At 42.6% G+C, this 17,512-nt stretch overlaps 1 protein-coding gene across 1 annotated transcript in view; it reads right to left on the bottom strand.

Moving 5' to 3' along the window:
- Positions 1 to 1,079: 1,079 nt before the first annotated feature.
- The window catches only part of SDR16C5 (short chain dehydrogenase/reductase family 16C member 5), a 34,671-nt gene continuing 18,238 nt past the window's right edge, over positions 1,080 to 17,512 (bottom strand). The window contains exons 4-7 of the mRNA XM_054020235.1: positions 12,139 to 12,238; positions 7,371 to 7,515; positions 2,065 to 2,187; positions 1,080 to 1,410 (exon numbers count right to left, since the gene is read on the bottom strand). Of these exons, the coding sequence (XP_053876210.1) occupies positions 1,281 to 1,410; positions 2,065 to 2,187; positions 7,371 to 7,515; positions 12,139 to 12,238 (498 nt within the window). The 3' untranslated portion in view covers positions 1,080 to 1,280. The remainder of the gene's footprint in view (positions 1,411 to 2,064; positions 2,188 to 7,370; positions 7,516 to 12,138; positions 12,239 to 17,512) is intronic.

The following is a 17,512-nucleotide window of genomic DNA, read 5'->3' as shown; positions in this document are numbered from 1 at the left end:
AGGTCTGTATGAACCCCTCAAAACTAGTGCTTTATTGTCCTTCTTGGACATGTCCCTCACTTCGGGGAAACACTGCCTTAGATACACAGATATAACGTTTAAAATTTCTGCCTATGCATGGTGTCAGAATGGAAGTGAAATATTCTGCAGAACTAATAAGTAAAGACAGTGGCAATGTAACTTTTTCTATTGAGCCCCGATTATAATATACAATATTGTCCTGGAGGGACTACCTTTAACAATATGAGATTAGGTCAATCTCTCCAGGCCCATTAAATCCCACGATCTCTTAGCTGTGAGTGCCCATAAAGGTATCATAGATTCAAGGACTGGAAGGGACCTCGAGAGGTCATCGAGTCCAGTCCCCTGCCCTCATGGCAGGACCAAATACTGTCTAGACCTTCCCTGATAGACATTTATCTAACCTACTCTTAAATATTTCCAGAGATGAAGATTCCACAACCTCCCTAGGCAATTTATTCCAGTGTTTAACAACCATGACAGTCAGGAACTTTTTCCTAATGTCCAACCTAAACGTCCCTTGCTGCAGTTTAAGTCCATTGCTTCTTGTTCTATCCTTAGAGGCTAAGATGAACAAGTTTTCTCCCTTCTCCTTAGGACACCCTTTTAGATATCTGAAAACTGCTATCATGTCCCCTCTCAGTCTTCTCTTTTCCAAACTAAACAAACCCAATTCTTTCAGCCTTCCTTCATAGGTCATGTTCTCAAGACCTTTAATCATTCTTGTTGCTCTTCTCTGGACCCTCTCCAATTTCTCCACCTTTCTTGAAATGCGGTGCCCAGAACTGGACACAATACTCCAGTTGAGGCCTAACCAGCGCAGAGTAGAGCGGAAGAATGACTTCTCATGTCTTGCTCACAACACACCTGTTAATGCATCCCAGAATCATGTTTGCTTTTTTTGCAACAGCATCACACTGTTGACTCATATTTAGCTTGTGGTCACACTGTTGACTCATATTAGCTATGTTAATTTGTGACCTGATACCCATTACCTATGGAACTGAGAGAGATCATTAAATTAACTTGTATTTGCTTTAATGAGTTACGTACATATGTTGAGTGGAGAATATGCCTGTATTGATGGAAACGAGAGAGAACAGTTGAGGATGAAAAATACTGATTAACAGACAGCTATCAGAACAACTATGACATCTTTAAACACCTAAAGTATCATATAGAAGAGAATTGATCTAAGGAAGAAATAAACCTGAAGAAATAACCCATTATGTCCATTAAATGTTACACATGAATTTGGATTAGCTGGTATCAGACATCTTCGGAGCAGTGTGGTTTTGGTCCCTTCTCTTCTGGTCTCGGACACCATCCAGATTGTTGAAAATACCAGCATACTCTACAGCAAGGAATAGCACTTTCTTAGGTACAAAGCTGAGGAGACAAACAGCATTTCTAGTGAGTCTTGATAGTTAAAAAAAAATACCATCCACCCACTAATTCTAACTAACAAGGACATAATAAATTAATACTACATATAAATATAAAATCAAATATGTCAGGGATGATCTAGGTATACTTGGTCCTGCCTCAGCATGGGTGGATGATATAGATGACCTCTTGAGGTCCCTTCCAACACTACATTTCCACGACATAATACTTTACATCTCCAACATTAGTCTTCACAGCACGTTTAACATTCCAAGTTTACAGATGAGGAAACAGAAGCAGAGATATTAAGCCATTTGACCAAGAGCACAGAGCTAGTCAGTGTCAGAGGCAGTTTTAGAACTTGGGACTTCCTGACTTCTGGCCCCGAGTGCCTTCCTGCAAATCACACTGTTTTATAACTTGTGGAAATCCTTGAAATAAATGTATACACACGTAAAAGTTATCTGAGAAGTGTGTTGGAGGCAGCAGTTGAGACCACCCTTTCTTCATAGTTTTGTAGGTAACTAGTCTGAAAATTGATAGCCTAGCATCATATCTTATTGTACATTTTTACTAGCTTTGCATTCTGTTTAGCTACCAGGTATTTGGCAGTGGGGGGAGAGGAAAGAAATGCTGGAAGAGAAGTCCCGTTCTTACTTTTTCAAAGCAGAAATGCAATTGGTCAGAGGCATGAACACATAAAACTTCTCCTCTCGAATTGCATCCACAATCTTCCTGCCTGCATACTCTACATCCAAAATAGGAAGTAAAAGTGGCCTCCTGGTAAAAGAGGACATGTAGCTGTTACAAAACTGTAAAACTTTACTCTTGGAATCACTTATTTCAAAACTGATAATTTCCCTCCTTCCTCCCACTTCAAATAGAAAGTTTTGCTTCTTGCAATAAGTAAAGATTCTCCATTCTTAAGCCAGGTTTACACAACATTTAGGCTGACCTAGTTACATCACTCAGGAGTGCGAAAGATTCACACCCCTGAGCAGTATAGGTAAGCTGACCTAACCCCCAGCGTAAATGATGCTATATTGACCTTCCATAGGTCTTGCAGTGATCTAGTTACCGCTTCCCAGAGAGGTGGATTAACTAGTGATGGAAATCTCCTTTCCATTGCTGTGGGAAGCATCTATTCTAAGGATCTAAAGCGGCACAGCTGCAGCACCATAACTGTGCTGCTGTAGCACCTGTAGTGTAGATGTAGCTTTAGAGTCTCCCTGTAAGTAAAGCAATTAGTAAAATCGGTTGATAACTGTGAAACTTTAACTAATAAATAGCACTCATACAGGGCCTGTTCTGGAGCCCACTGAAATCAACGGGAGTCTTACACATAGAATTTTATATGATAAATGTTTACCAAATAATGCTCTTCTGTGGCTAAGTTGTCAGATCTCTGTATGTGCAAATGCACCCATCAACTCTGGGCAATTTACTGCAGTTACATATACAACTGTGTGAGCAATTTATGCACTCGCACACAAAGAGGTCACAAAATTTGGCCCCTACATCAGACTGGTTGCCTTTTATGGTCTGATTTTCATTTGGTCTTATCACTGACCATTTGAGTTGTGCGCTCTTCCCAGCTGTGTGTCACAAAGTGCTGGGGTCTGCATAAACTCGTTATTTTATAGAGAGAGCTAAAGTTTAGTGCTGGTGAGCTGTGCAGATGGCAGAGCTCTAAAGACTAAGTTCTATCTGTAGAATAACTTCCTCAGCACCACATCTGCCAACAAGGCTTCTTGCCTGCCTGAGTGAGGGCAGTTTGTAATGCCAGAAGGTGTCCACTACAGGCTGATTCAAGAGCAAAATTTTATTTCAAGTAGGCCACTGAATTGATGTGGGTCCCTATACAGCTTGAGATGGAATTTGAAATAGTGACCTATAAGATAAGGCTCCCTATCTTGCTACCAAATCCAAGCTAGTCATCCATGTTGGAGTGCACACAGTGCATGGTGTCCACACACAGGGTCTGTGAACTGTACCTATCCCACAGTGTCTGGTATTATTAGACTATGTCTACATTATGGATCATATGCCAGCATAGCTGTGTCAGCATAGCCCCCTAGCACTCACACAGCCAACACCGACAGAAGGAGTTTTTCTGTCAGTGTAGGAACACCACTTCCATGAATGACAGTAGCTACGTTGACAGAAGCACTCTGGTGTTGACATAGCTGCATCTACTCTCGTGGTTTTGTTGGCATAGCTATGTCAGTCAGGGGTGTATTTTTCCCCCCACAGCTGTGACTGATGTAGCTACGCTGGTATAATTTAAGCGTAGACCAAGCCTTAGGCACATACATAATGATATCTATCTATTGTATATATATAAAAAAAAAAAACAGGAGTACTTGTGGCACCTTAGAGACTAACAAATTTATTAGAGCATAAGCTTTCGTGGACTACAGCATCCGAAGAAGTGGGCTGTAGTCCACGAAAGCTTATGTTCTAATAAATTTGTTAGTCTCTAAGGTGCCACAAGTACTCCTGGTTTTTTTGCTGATACAGACTAACACGGCTGCTACTCTGAAACCTATCTATTGTATATACCATACATTTGGACATGTCACATTTCTCATTTGTTCCAGTGGATGATTTCAAGTTATCAGGACTAAACCCTGCTGAGCCCTCACTCTTGCAAATACTATGCGGAAGCTCCCCACCTAAGCTCCTGCTGGAATGTCTGACATTGCAGGGCTTTCCCCTAGTTTCCAAGCATATACTGCCATGCCCAGTCTCCTTTAAGTAGGTATATTATCCAAACGTAAGCAAGTAAAAACAAAACAAAAAACAAAACAGTCCATCAGCTCACCTTATGCCCTACGGTTTCATGGAATCCCCTCCCAGGGGTCTCCGGTAATCCTCCTTCTTGCAGCTTCCCAGGCCCAGCCAGCTCCCTTTTCAGCCACTCCTTGTTCGCTAGCTTTGCTCTCAGTCAGCTCTTCTACTCTTCTGGAACAGCAGCTCCAGGACACCCTTTCTGAGCACCTGGCCCCTACCACAGCAGTTCACTTCACTCCACTGTGGTTCCTCTCTCCTAGTCACTCCTCCTCCTCCTGTCCTCTGACAGGTCTTTAGAGGCCCAGGTGTAGCCGCACCCCTTCTGATTGGCTTCACTGGCCACAGCTGCTCTGACACAGGGAAGCTGGACCAACTCGGCCTGCAGGCATCAGTTATCCTGTGACAGCATCTCTCTTTACTACTCTGGGGGTTGGGGAGAGAGAGCTCTGGAGGGGACACTGGGCAGAGCCCCAGACTGGCCAAGTACTACTTCAGCTGCTTAGGCCTGCATGCAGACAGCACTCTGAACTGTCAGAATCGTTACTGACCGACGAGCAGAGCCATTGTGGTAGTGCACAGAAAAACCGAGAACAACAATTGCATTGCTTGAAGCTGCTAGATCAGTGCTTTTTGTCTACATTTTGTCTAGGGTGGATGACATTGTTGTCAGTCTTGCTCAGAGGAAGAGCAATCACAGTGATAGTGTGAACACCTGTGCACCATTGTTAGTGATTGTATGTGGCCATGTGTTACAGGTGGCTAGGGGGGCTGGGAAAGTGATTGCAAGGACAATATTCTCTAGTGTAGGTAACATCATACACCAGTACATGTTTAGACTTCTGTGACAATTACAGATGTTTTAAGGGGTGACTTAAACAAATTTGACTAAGTTCTGTGCTTCACCTTCCAGAAAAAGCAGCACTAAGGCGTAGCTAAATAAATAAATTAAATTTAAATTAATGGAGATATCCCATCTCCTAGAACTGAAAGGGACCTTGAAAGGTCATCGAGTCCAGCCCCCTGCCTTCGCTAGCAGGACCAAGTACTGATTTTGCCCCAGATCCCTAAGTGGCCCCCTCAAGGATTGAACTCACAACCCTGGGTTTAGCAGGCCAATACGCAAACCACTGAGCTATCCCTCCCCCCTGCTCAGGAGGACGGGAGGCAACACCTGTGTATTTCTCACATTTTGGGCTGCTCTGGGGGCTGGAATGGCCTCCGATGTAAATCGGAACAGCTCCAGGGCTGCTCTGACTTATGGCAGTCTTCCCAGAGCCATCTATGGGTCACTCCACATCCTATATCCCCTCCTATATCCCCCCCCTTCGTCTTCCTGCATACTCCTATATAGGTTTGGACATGAGTTCAGGCACTAAGTCTTTGTCTATGCTAAAGAGCCTATGCCTGCATAACCCCCTAGTGTAGAAACAGTGTACACTGACAGGAATTTTTCTGTCAGCATAGGAACTCTTCTGTTGGCATAGCTGTGTTTACACTGCGGGTTTTTAATCGGCAGAGCTACGTTGCCAGAGGTGTCTTTTTCACACCTCTCACTAACATGACTAGGCCAGTACAAGTTTTAAGTGTAGACCGAGGGTTAGTGTTCTGCATTTCTCAGGCAGATGCAAAAAGTGAAATAAGCTGAAATGAACTAAGGCTACTTTACTTCTTAATTAGAGCATCCACATCGGGGTATCATGCACTTTAACTAATGCACTTTGAATTCACACTTTTAGTTAGTTCAGCTTAACTTCTTGTGTAGACAAGCCTTTGGTCATCAACACACTACCATGCCTAATTTTCACCTGCCTGAAAGAAGTGTCCAGTTGAGGCATTATCCAAAGCCAATTTAAGTCAACGGGCTTTGGTTCAGGCACTTAGTCCTCCACCTCAGCAGTGTCCCTCTTCTTTACAGGTAAGTCAGCTGGACCACATACATGCTGTAGAAATGCATTTCTGAGTAAGAGTCCACAGCCAGTAAGACTTTTGTGCCGTCTGTGCTCATGTCAGTTACTGGTCATGTGTGCTTAAGTGGATTCATTATTCATGGCTTTGTGCACTTATAAGCCATACAAATTGTATTAAAAAGCAAAGCCAACCTTAAAATGGCTGGAGACTCAAAAAATGATTTCTACTGTATACTAATTATATTTTCATACACGCTGTGACAGGATGACAATTTCCTGCAATGTTCTGAATGAATTTCATTGAATTAAGTTAAACTATATTGAATTAGGTTAATTCCTTTGGGGTCCATTATATTAAAAATGCAATTGTGTATGTGTTATTGTAGCATTGCATGTATTTCCATAGGAAGAGTAAATAGGAGAACGGCATGGGCTGATAAGGCAAATGCACTCAGGTTATAACATTTTCAGAGAAACCACTCCCCTGGAGAGGCTAATATATACTAGTTCAAAATGGATTATCCAGGGACCAACAGACAAAGAAAAGGTTTTTGGATAAATAACTTGGTTTTCAACTGGCTCAGGGCCTTTTTCCTGATCCAACAAATTGACAGAACCTCTGGTCCACAAAGGTCCCCCATCTTTAGGGTGGGGTTGGAAGGACTGAGCAAACTGAGGCCCCATAAAACTGTGCTTGTTCTGAACTCAAGCAGTAATGAACTTGTGTCCACAAAGGAAACCCCTGGATGTGGTGTTGAAGGACTGCTGCTGCCAGAGCCCATGTTAAGATTGCGGGGATGGAGATCTTTGGTAAGCTTATTAGCACGCGTGTAGGTTCTTTATTGATTTTAACGTGTTTTCTCTGTAGTGTTTTTACCTTAAGAATAAAGTAGGCGTGCACAGGAAGTGTTGTGTGGTACCTTATTACTGTAGCAATTATACTTGTTAACTGTCTCTGAGGAGAAAGCAAGCAGGTGTCCTCGGGCAACTTGCTATGCTGGGAATAACAGAAGGCAGGGAACTGTGCTGCCTGGAAATATCTTGGTCAGAAGGGAGAGAGATGTGGGTCTCTACCCAAGAAATACAACAGCTGGGGAGCTGGAAGCATGAGAGTGGGTGCCCTTGGCTGGACCACTGAGGGAGAATTAGACCACTGAGAGGGCAGTTGCCCTGAATGGTGACAAATGCTAGATCTAAAGTCAACCATTTTTAGTATTCCAGATGCAATTGCTTAATATGCAAAATATAAGAAGTTTTACTTACGAGACACGAATACCCGTAGATAATTCTGTATTTACGAAAGAAGGACAGACTATGGTGGTTTTAATGCCTTTCTTTCCTGCAGCCTGCAACTCAAAAGCTAATGACTCCAGAAAGCCAATTATTGCAAATTTACTTGCACTATAATCTGTAAAGAGAAGAAAAAAGGAATATTCAAAACACATCATTAGCATCATAGCAAGTGTTACTGCCTGAATTTAAATTTTTAGAATAAAATACTTAAACTTTGGTAACAATGAGTTATGCTATGCTACTTTCTGTTTTGTCTTAGGGCCCAATTGTGCAACCCTTACTCATGTTGGTGAGCATTTATTGATGTGAGTTCAACAGACCTATTCATGCAAGAGCTCACTAGCGTGAGCAAGGTTTTCACAACTGGACCATTAGTTTGCATAGCATAAGACCTAGAACACTGCTCTACAGCCAAAATGCTTCTGAAATAAATGTAGTCAAACTTTACTAATTCTGGGTCACTGAGAACGAAAATGATGCTTAAAATTGTTGATTGGCTCTAGTTTTCAAGATATGCTATTGGGTCAGTATATACGACCCTTGACTTGGGAATGGCGGAGGAAAAGTGAGTTATAAAGGGAAGGGATCTCAATTTAAACCAGAAATGACTAAAATACATCTTTGACTGGATCTATGAATAAATCTATGACTGGGTTTGGACAGTACTTGCTTTTTAGGCAAAACAATGAATGATGCAATCTGAAGCTGGTATTGTGTCATACATGATATGAATTGCATCATGTTATTCCTAGAAGTCATGGATGATGCAATCATAACGAAGCTTACATCACACTGCTGAACAAATTGCCCTATATCAGCTCTAGAAATCATACAGTGTTGTGCTCTCTTATTTGTCAGTGTTTGATTTTGCAAAGGGACACATTTCTGTTTAGCCAAAGTGAGCAGAGATGCCTCGTACTTGTGTGCAGAGTGCAGATAACTTCTGCTATGTTTGTGAAGTGACTTTTGCATCACAAAAGCGCAGTATAACCACTATGGTTAAGAAAGCCTATCACCTTTATTTTGGCTGCAAAATTGGAGATCAGGACGAGAGGTGGGCCCCACACATATGCTGCAACACTTGTGCAACAAATCTTCACCAGTGGTTGTACAGGAAAAGGAAATCTATGCCTTTTGCGGTGCCAATGATTTGGAGAGAACCAACAGATCATACCAGCAATTGTTACTTCTGCATGGTGCCTCCAGTTGGGAAAGGTGTGTCAAAGAAGAAAAAGTGGACTGTGCATTATTCAAACATTCCATCAGCTATACACCCAGTACCCCATGGAGAAGGACTGCCGGTTCCTGATGCACCAGAATCATTCTAACTTGAGATAGATGAGGAAGAGGAAGAGGATGAAACTTCTGGTCCTGAACCATCAATGTCACAGGACCCACATTTTCTCCCATCCTCCTCCTCTGAACCACACCTCATAACACAAGGTGAACTGAATGACCTTGTCAGGGATTTGGAACTACCCAAGAGTAAGGCAGAGCTGTTGGGCTCCAGACTACAGCAGTGGAATCTCCTGGTAGGTGATGTTAGGGTTTCCATGTTCCGTGACCGTCAAAAGGATCTTGTCCCATTCTTCTTCATGGAAGGTGATCTTGTAGCCTGCAACAACATCGATGGTGTGATGGCAGCCCTCAACATCGTTCACGATCCAGATGAATGGAGACTGTTCATTGATTCATCGAAGACGAGTCTTAAAGCTGTTTTACTGCATAATGGCAATGTTTTGCCATCAATTCCAGTTGGTCATGCAGTCCATATGAAGGAAACCTATGACAACATGAAACAATTTTTGAGGTGCATAAACTATGACCAACATCAGTGGCAGCTTTGTGGCGATTTGAAGGTTGTTGCTCTCTTGCTTGGTCTGCAGACTGGATACACAAAGTACTGCTGTTTTCTCTGCGAATTGGATAGTCGTGCAAGAGATTCCCACTACATCAAGAAAGATTGGCCACTCCGACAGTCATTGGAGCCTGGGAGGAAAAGTGTTCAGCATCCGCCACTTGTTGAATCAAGGAAGATTTTGTTACCACCCTTACACATGAAGCTGGGTCTGATTAAGAACTTTGTCAAGGCCATTGACAAAACACAAGCAGCTTTCAAGTACCTCCGTGGAAAATTTCCAAGGTTAAGTGAAGCTAAGATAAAGGAAAGTGTCTTTGTTGGTCCTCAGATTCGTGAACTTCTTCGAGATGATGCATTTGACCATGCACTGCGTGGCAAGGAAAAGATGGCATGGAAAGCCTTCCAGTTAGTGGCAATAAATTTTCTCGGAAACAACAAGGCAGACAACTACAGGTTGTTGGTGGAAAACCTCCTCAAGGCATACAAAAGCCTTGGTTGCAACATGTCACTAAAGATACATTTTTTGCACTCTCATCTAGATTTTTTTCCACTGAACTGCGGAGCAGTGAGCGACGAGCACGGCAAGCGATTTCACCAGGACATTGCAACAATGGAGAAACGCTATCAGGGCAAATGGAGCCCATCAATGCTTGCAGACTATTGCTGGACAGTGACAAGAGATGCTCCATTTAATGAATACAAGAGACAAGCCAAGAAGCGCTGAGTGGACACTGAATAGGACCAAACTATGTACATAATAGTTTTTTGCCTTTTGTTTCATAATCAATTTTATTTATATAACCCTTTTGCTGATTTGTAAAGTGTTCCATAAACAGGACAGGTGAAATATTATCATGTAAAGCAACCATAAACACATGAAAAGACCTAGGTTTACAATTTATGATTAAACCTCTACTATCTACACAATATACATAGACATAAAATGTAAAAACTTAAATATCTTAGAAACAGTAGCCAGTTGTTTTAAATTGTCATATTTGAATTCAGCACATCAAAATACATAATAAATAGCACATTTTATCTCTGAAGCAAACGACTTCTCAAAAATTGTAGACCAGTGTAATCTGACAACATACTCTGACAAGAGTAGCTGAGATGTTGAAACATTTCAGTTTGTTACTGGAGCTCAGGTACAGCATTGGTATGCATGGAAAGAGCATCCTGGATATTTACATGCAAATAACAGACCAAACATCCTATTAGTTTCAGAACACCTGGATCCAGAACTACCCCAAGAAGCTTACACTGGAACAGAAACTATTTCCTTTGCTAAACTCTAAGGGCACTACCTCCTCAATGCTGCCTTTAACACAGATGATTCCCTTCAGACCCTTCATCCAACAAACCACACTTTTTCTCTTCCAGGTTCTCATTATTGTATTCTTCCCCTACCTCACCCATTACTCCCTCAGAATCTCCTTTGGTGTCTCTTAATCCCCAATTCTTTCATGTCCAATTCCCTTCTCTTCCCTGGATATATCCTCAGCAAACTCATCTGCTCCCAAGACTCCCATTATCATTATCCTCTGGTAGCAAGAACTCTCAAATCTAACTATCTATCTCTTGTCCAGTCTTGTGGCTCTAGTTATCTTAGACATCTCCTCTTGGATGTCCTTCTGCATGTCAAACTTGATCTTTCCAAAATTGAAATTCTCATCCCTCCCCATGTCATCTTCCTCCATTACCAACGGCAACTCCATTATCCTTCCATTGCCCAGGCTTGCAATGCGGATGTCATTAAGGTTCCACAAACATCCTTAATACAGGTTGTTCCTAACTTTTGGTGTTTGTCTTTGCAAACTTTAACAACATTCTTTTAATAAAGTTTTTTTTAAAGAATAAAAAGGAGAAAAATTATATTATACACAAGTGTAATATTCCTTTCCCTCCACTTGTGCTAGAAGACTAACTTCAATAAATGAAAGCAGGTGTAGTCTTATTTTTTGAAACAGTGTGTTACATGTGCATGACTAGCCCCTTTTTATAAACAGAAAGATTCTGCCAAATCTAACTACTCAGATATGCTGACAGGAAGTGTAATTAAGTGGCTGAGAGTTAGGTCGGTCATGTTAAAGACATGATTGCATTCTCAGATTCTCAATGGAGTATGTGGTCTTGCCTAACAGAAGTTGGGAAGAACACAGAATTATTAACACCAATCAATAGAAGAAGCAAGACATGCTCCTAATTGCCTGGTTGTTAGCACAATGATATTTTGAGAGGAAATACGCGGAGCTGAATGATCCATTTTGTCTGTGTGGAATGCAGAAGTTAGAGGTTGGGAAGCATATAACATGCGGATGGTCTGTTCAGGAATTTTAATAGCAAGCTCTACTGAGAAAAACACAAAAGGAAAATGGAGCATTTTAACAGCTTATAACTCATTGAATCAGAATGGATTTTCATGGGGATCATAAAAGGCACCTCTATGACACCAGGAACATCCCCCTACTAAATATAAAGTTCTAGTTGCAAACCATGGAGGCAACAGAGCTCTTTTCAAAAAGTCAGAAAAATGATAATGGGAAATATTAGGCAATGTTCCCACAGAGATCACCGCTGTGTCCCCTGTAATAATTGAATTATTGGCTTGTGATGGTGAGTATTGCTCTTTCCAGTCCTTGAAGCCTGCAGGAGGCTTGTTTATGCTAAACAGGTATAATCATCATAGTTCTCTCCTTCAATCTGCTCATAATTTTTTACAACTACTTGCAGGCTTTTCATGAGTTTATACTATCTTTGCATAAGAGATTAAGACAACTTTCCTTTAAAAATCTGGATGAGATTTCAGAAGTAAAATGGTTAACTCTGAGTGTACATTTAAATTAATTCAGAATAGCTCTATAGCACACTAACCTGTCAGTTTATTGGCACCAATAAGTCCAGTTCCACTTGAGATACTAACCAAGTGTCCACGGTTACAGGCAATCATAGCTGGAAGGAAGGCTTTGCAAGTCTATGGAACACATAAGAAACCACACAATTAGGCATCAGTTAAAATTAGTTCATTCTATAATTAGGTTTTACAACTTCAATTACTTTTCAAAGCTTCACTTTTGAAAATAGGAGACTTAAGATGATGACTTTTCAAGGAATAAGCTTTTCCCTAAAATCAGCACATAGATTATTCTTATTTCATCCGTTTAGTGTTTCCTTCTGGTTTGACTTTGCAAGACTCACTGAAGTGTTTTCAATTGGGTTTTTCCAGTCATATTGATCCACTAGGGGGAGCTAGAAGCCAACTTGTCAGGCAGATGGAGGCAAAAGGAGGATAGTTGCAGGCAGAGGCGGCCTGTTAGCCATGCGGCAATTCTCCAAAAAGGGCCATATTTTTGGATTTTAATGTGTCTACCCTAAACACCCCCACATTATACATCATTTGAAAACTTATTTTATGTACTATGGCAAGACACTTTTCACCTCAGCTGGTTTGGTGTTTCTCCCTCTGGCTGGTGTAAATCAGTCCCACTCTGGCAGTTTTTTTAATTCCTCACTTTGGTCTATTTTTCAATATTTACAAGGTGGGCCTCAGAGTAGGCCAGAGGAGCTCTTTTGAGCAAAACAAAAAACCAAATTCACAATGCAAAAAGAAATACCTTTCCCTGCCCCCTCTCCGTGGCGTTGCCTCACTATGCTGACTTCTTGTTAGTAGTTCTTCCCCAAACAGAAGTTAACCTGGGTTTTTCCCCTATGGGGAGGAGGGCTGTCTTCCACCCAGCAGAAGCCTTGCTTCCCTGCTGGCACTAGTCCTCCTGCAACTTGTTTCTCATCCCTCCCTCACACCAGAAGAGGGTTTTTTTAAGGATCACCAGAGGCCCTTAATTGGTTCAGGCATCTCTAGCTAACCTGACAACTTCTTTTCAGTTCACAGGGAAAAGGGCCTTTACCATTCTAGGGCTGATATATCTGCCTTCCACCACTCTTTTATAGGTGTCTGGTCTGATTTTGCCACAATACATTTAGATGAGGTATGATGTGAAGCTGTCAAGTGGTGCTGTAAGCCTGCAGGCTGGGTGAAACAATGGTATCCAGAATGAGAAAGTGTCATTTTTTTTTTTGCACTGTTCCAGAAACACTGCAACATGGCTACTGTTTAAGTTAATTTCAACACCTTACTGTGGTGTTTATTGGTCAAACCTACCAAATGAAAATTTAATAAAAGACTTTTATTGGTTTTGCATGGGCAAGTTTTTTTTTCCCCCCAGAAGTGATGAAGCTGTTTAGCATGTGGCAAAAATGGTGAAAATCAACACTTTGCAATTTGCTAACATGAAATACTTCGACAATTAAGAATATGTGATGTGAAAACATCTCACTGCAGATTATAAAGTTTCTATACAGTATTTTTGATTAAAATTTGCTGACCAGGTCATTCTCACATTGAAGGTTGTGTACCAGTATCAGTAGGCTGTGTGCCCATAGCCTGTACTGCAGAGTGGATAGATATAATTGTACGAGAATTCCCAATGCTTCACCATTAGTAAGCTTTTGTACATACAGTGTAGCTTCTAGTCTGCCTGGTAGAAGGCTTTCATTTGTAATTGTCTATGTATGTAGTACTAGCCTTTGAAATATTCTAGAAACTAGCTTTTTAATTGACTTATGCATAGATCAGTATTAGAGATGACAATACATAGCTTCATATTATGAATATGCAAAAACTATGAGAGAGAGAAAGAAGTGATATAACAAAAGTAGTGAAAAACAAAATCCACAAACAAGTCCTTGCTCTGCACTGAAGAGGGGGGTGAAGAGCATGTTACAGCTTTACCACCTGTCATGGGGTCACTCACCACACTGGCACCTCCTGCTGGACATTTCAGGAATTAGCTCAGTCCCAGCAGGTGCATCCTCAGGTGATGGTGGCTCTCCTGTCCTCGCCTCCACCTGCAGACCCGTTACGGCTCCTTTCTCTCAGTGTCTGCTTCGTGGCAGAGCCCTGCAGCCATGTCACCATCTGGTTTCTCCCCATTCCGGGAGACTCCTCCAATAAGAGTCCAGCTGCTCCTCGCAGCAGTTAGGCAGTTCACAGCCGGGCTGCTCCTTCAGCAGCTAGTGGGGTGGAGGGATCCAGGCCCACCCACTACTCCGGGCCCCGGGTCCAGGGACCCTGCAAACAACAGTTTCCTGCTGCCTCCTCCTTCCAGCTCACTGTCTCTATTCCCTGGGCCACTTCCCCGCAGCCTCAGTTCCTTCTGCTCTTGCCTCTGGCTCCAGTTCCTTTGCCCTCTTCCCAGGGCCTCAAGCCTTTAAGTCCTGGCAGCCTGCCAGGAACCCTCTAGGCAGGGCCAGCTTTAGGAACTGCGGGGCCCGATTCGAATACCCGGCGGCGGCCCGGGTCTTCGGCAGCACTTCGGCGGCGGGGGGTCCTTCACTCGCTCCGGGTCTTCTGTGGCACTGTAGGACCCCCCGCCGCCAAAGACCTGGAGCGAGTGAAGGGCCGCCGAAGACCTGGAGCGAGTGAAGGGCCCCCTGCCGCCGAAGTGCTGCCGAAGACCCAGACAGCTGCCGAGTGAGTAAAAAAAAAATTAAAAAGGCGCCTAAGGCGCGGGATCCTCTTAGGCACGGGGCCGATTCCGGGGAATCTGGGGAATCAGCCTAAAGCCGGCCCTGCCTCTAGGAAGCCAGTTGTCTCCCTAGGGCTCCCTGCAGCAGACTTCTTCAGTCTGGTCTGCAGCTTCCTTTTATTTGGGCCAGCTGCTCCCTGATTGGCTGGTCCAGTCGTCGCCCTAATTGTCCGCAGCCACCACCCTAATTGGCTGTTTCCCCTGCAGCCACTCCTTTGGCTGCCTTGCACTCAGCCTCCCTAGGCTGGTTTTAACCCTCTCAGGGCCAGTGCGGGGCAGGAGCCCCATCACACCACCATATCCACAACAATATGACAAACCCATTTGACCCTGAATCACATCCAGAGGTCCTTATCAACATATCTAGTGGAGTATATGTAACATCAGATGTATAAGACTCTACTGAAAACAGAAGATGTTGGTGAAGAACAAATGGAGAGATTTGTAAAAGAGGCACTTAATCTGGTATCAAAACATTTTCTGACATGACCAAGAAAACCAAATTTAAGTCTGGCAAGGGAAGGACATTCACAGCAGCTATCAGTCCAGAAATTGTTTTCTGAAGATCCCTGTCCTTAGCAAGATGCAGAGATGATATTTCAATGGCAACTGTTCTTAGTCACTCAATAGGACCTGTGCCTACGTCCCTCTTGCATGCTGATGGACCACTGAGAATAACATACAAAACTGAATTAGGACATCAGCTGAAAGCTCAGGATGAAAGAATCCATGACCTAAGATCATGCAACAGAGAAACTACAGTATACATCAAAAATGCTATGGCTGTCATACAAGTGATGGCTGGAGACAAGATCCACACATGTGATGAACTGGCTGAGTACTTGAGGCAGATCCTAAAAGAATTTGACAAAGCCAGTTCTGCAATCAAAGTCTGACCAATATGACAACAGTAACCCTGTGAAAATTGCAGAAAAAACAGCATCAGACAGGATCTGACAGACAGGGCAACAAAAATGATTAGGGGGGCAACAAAAATGATTAGGGGTCTGGAGCACATGACTTATGAGGAGAGGCTGAGGGAACTGGGATTGTTTAGTCTTCAGAAGAGAAGAATGAGGGGGGATTTGATAGCAGCCTTCAACTACCTGAAGGGGGGTTCCAAAGAGGATGGAGCTTGGCTGTTCTCAGTGGTGGCAGATGACAGAACAAGGAGCAATGGTCTCAAGTTGCAGTGGGGGAGGTCCAGGTTGGATATTAGGAAAAACTATTTCACTAGGAGGGTGGTGAAACACTGGAATGCGTTACCTAGGGAGGTGGTGGAGTCTCCTTCCTTGGAGGTTTTTAAGGCCCAGCTTGACAAAGCCCTGGCTGGGATGATTTAGTTGGGAATTGGTCCTGCTTTGAGCAGGGGGTTGGACTAGATGACCTCTTGAGGTCCCTTCCAACCCTGATATTCTATGATTCTATGATCTAAGGTTGGCTGCAAGAAATATCAGGCGATTGGTGGATGTCCTGTACATCTATGGAAAAAGTTTCTAAACATGGCATCCAACAAGCAGTCACTTGTAAAATTCCTCTGTGAATGTATGGTTCAAAATGCAGCTGAGAGTGTAGACACATACAACACAAACACTCCTTCTTGCTGGAGGCTTTTCCAATAGTGAAGTAGCAAAGTAGAAGTATCGAAGAAGCCCAAGTTTGCAAAGTACTCAAGAGGAGGTGGACACAAGGACACTCTTCATGTGTATGTGCCAGTACAGCTTTTGGATCTCTTAGTAATTATGTCACCTGATACAGATGTTTTGGACTTTTCTGTTCACTACTTTCCAAAAATGGAACACATGGATAACATGTGGATTGAAACAGGCACCATTACCAGCACATTGGACAAGTGTAACTTTATATCTGCACATGCAATTTGTGATGCACACACTCCTGACTTCTGCAACATACTTCATGCTTTACATGCATTAACAGGAGGTGACTGTGTCATCCCTAACTGGTATAGGGAGGAAAAAAAAAATCTGTGTTTAATGTTGTCAAAACAAAGGAAGCGGACTTCTTCAGAGATCTTGCCAAATAGGGAGAGAGTGACGGACAATTTCTTCATTAGAGAAGTTGGTAGCAGTGCTGTATGATCAGAGTGAGAAAGGACAGGAGGAGACTCACAGAGATCTGAATCTAGCCATCAAAAAAGGACAAGTCACGGGCCAAACTCCTCACCATTTGAGGACAGTTTTGAAGAGCATCTCAAAGGAGCGTCTTATCCAAATCTTTGTTTTGTGATCTTCACACATAGGTAAACAAGACATTGGATTGTCATTGCAACATGGATTGAAAAATGTGGATGATTAACTACTTTCTGTATTCTTCATGGGCCCAAAGGCACCTGAGCTTCTAAAAGACCTTATCAGTGCCTGTACCAGTAGGGTTTGGTGCACAATCATCTATGTCTGTAGTCAGAAAATCTTTCTTGCACAGAACTGTGTACTTGCCAAGGCAATAAAACTGTGGTAACTCACATACTCTTGAGAGAGATCATGATGATAATGATAACTAGAAATGTCAAATTGTATCTGTACAAATTTATTATTAGATTTTGTTTTACTCTTTAAACTGTTGTTGTGATGCTTTGAAGCCACAAAGAAATCCAGTTTTATGTCTTGAAATAATACATAGTGTCATTAAGCTAACAGAAACGA

This window comes from Malaclemys terrapin, chromosome 2 (genome assembly GCF_027887155.1).
Source record: "Malaclemys terrapin pileata isolate rMalTer1 chromosome 2, rMalTer1.hap1, whole genome shotgun sequence".
NCBI lineage: Eukaryota > Metazoa > Chordata > Testudines > Emydidae > Malaclemys > Malaclemys terrapin.
Note: the sequence above shows the minus strand (reverse complement) of the source record. Positions and strands in the feature narration are given on the sequence as shown.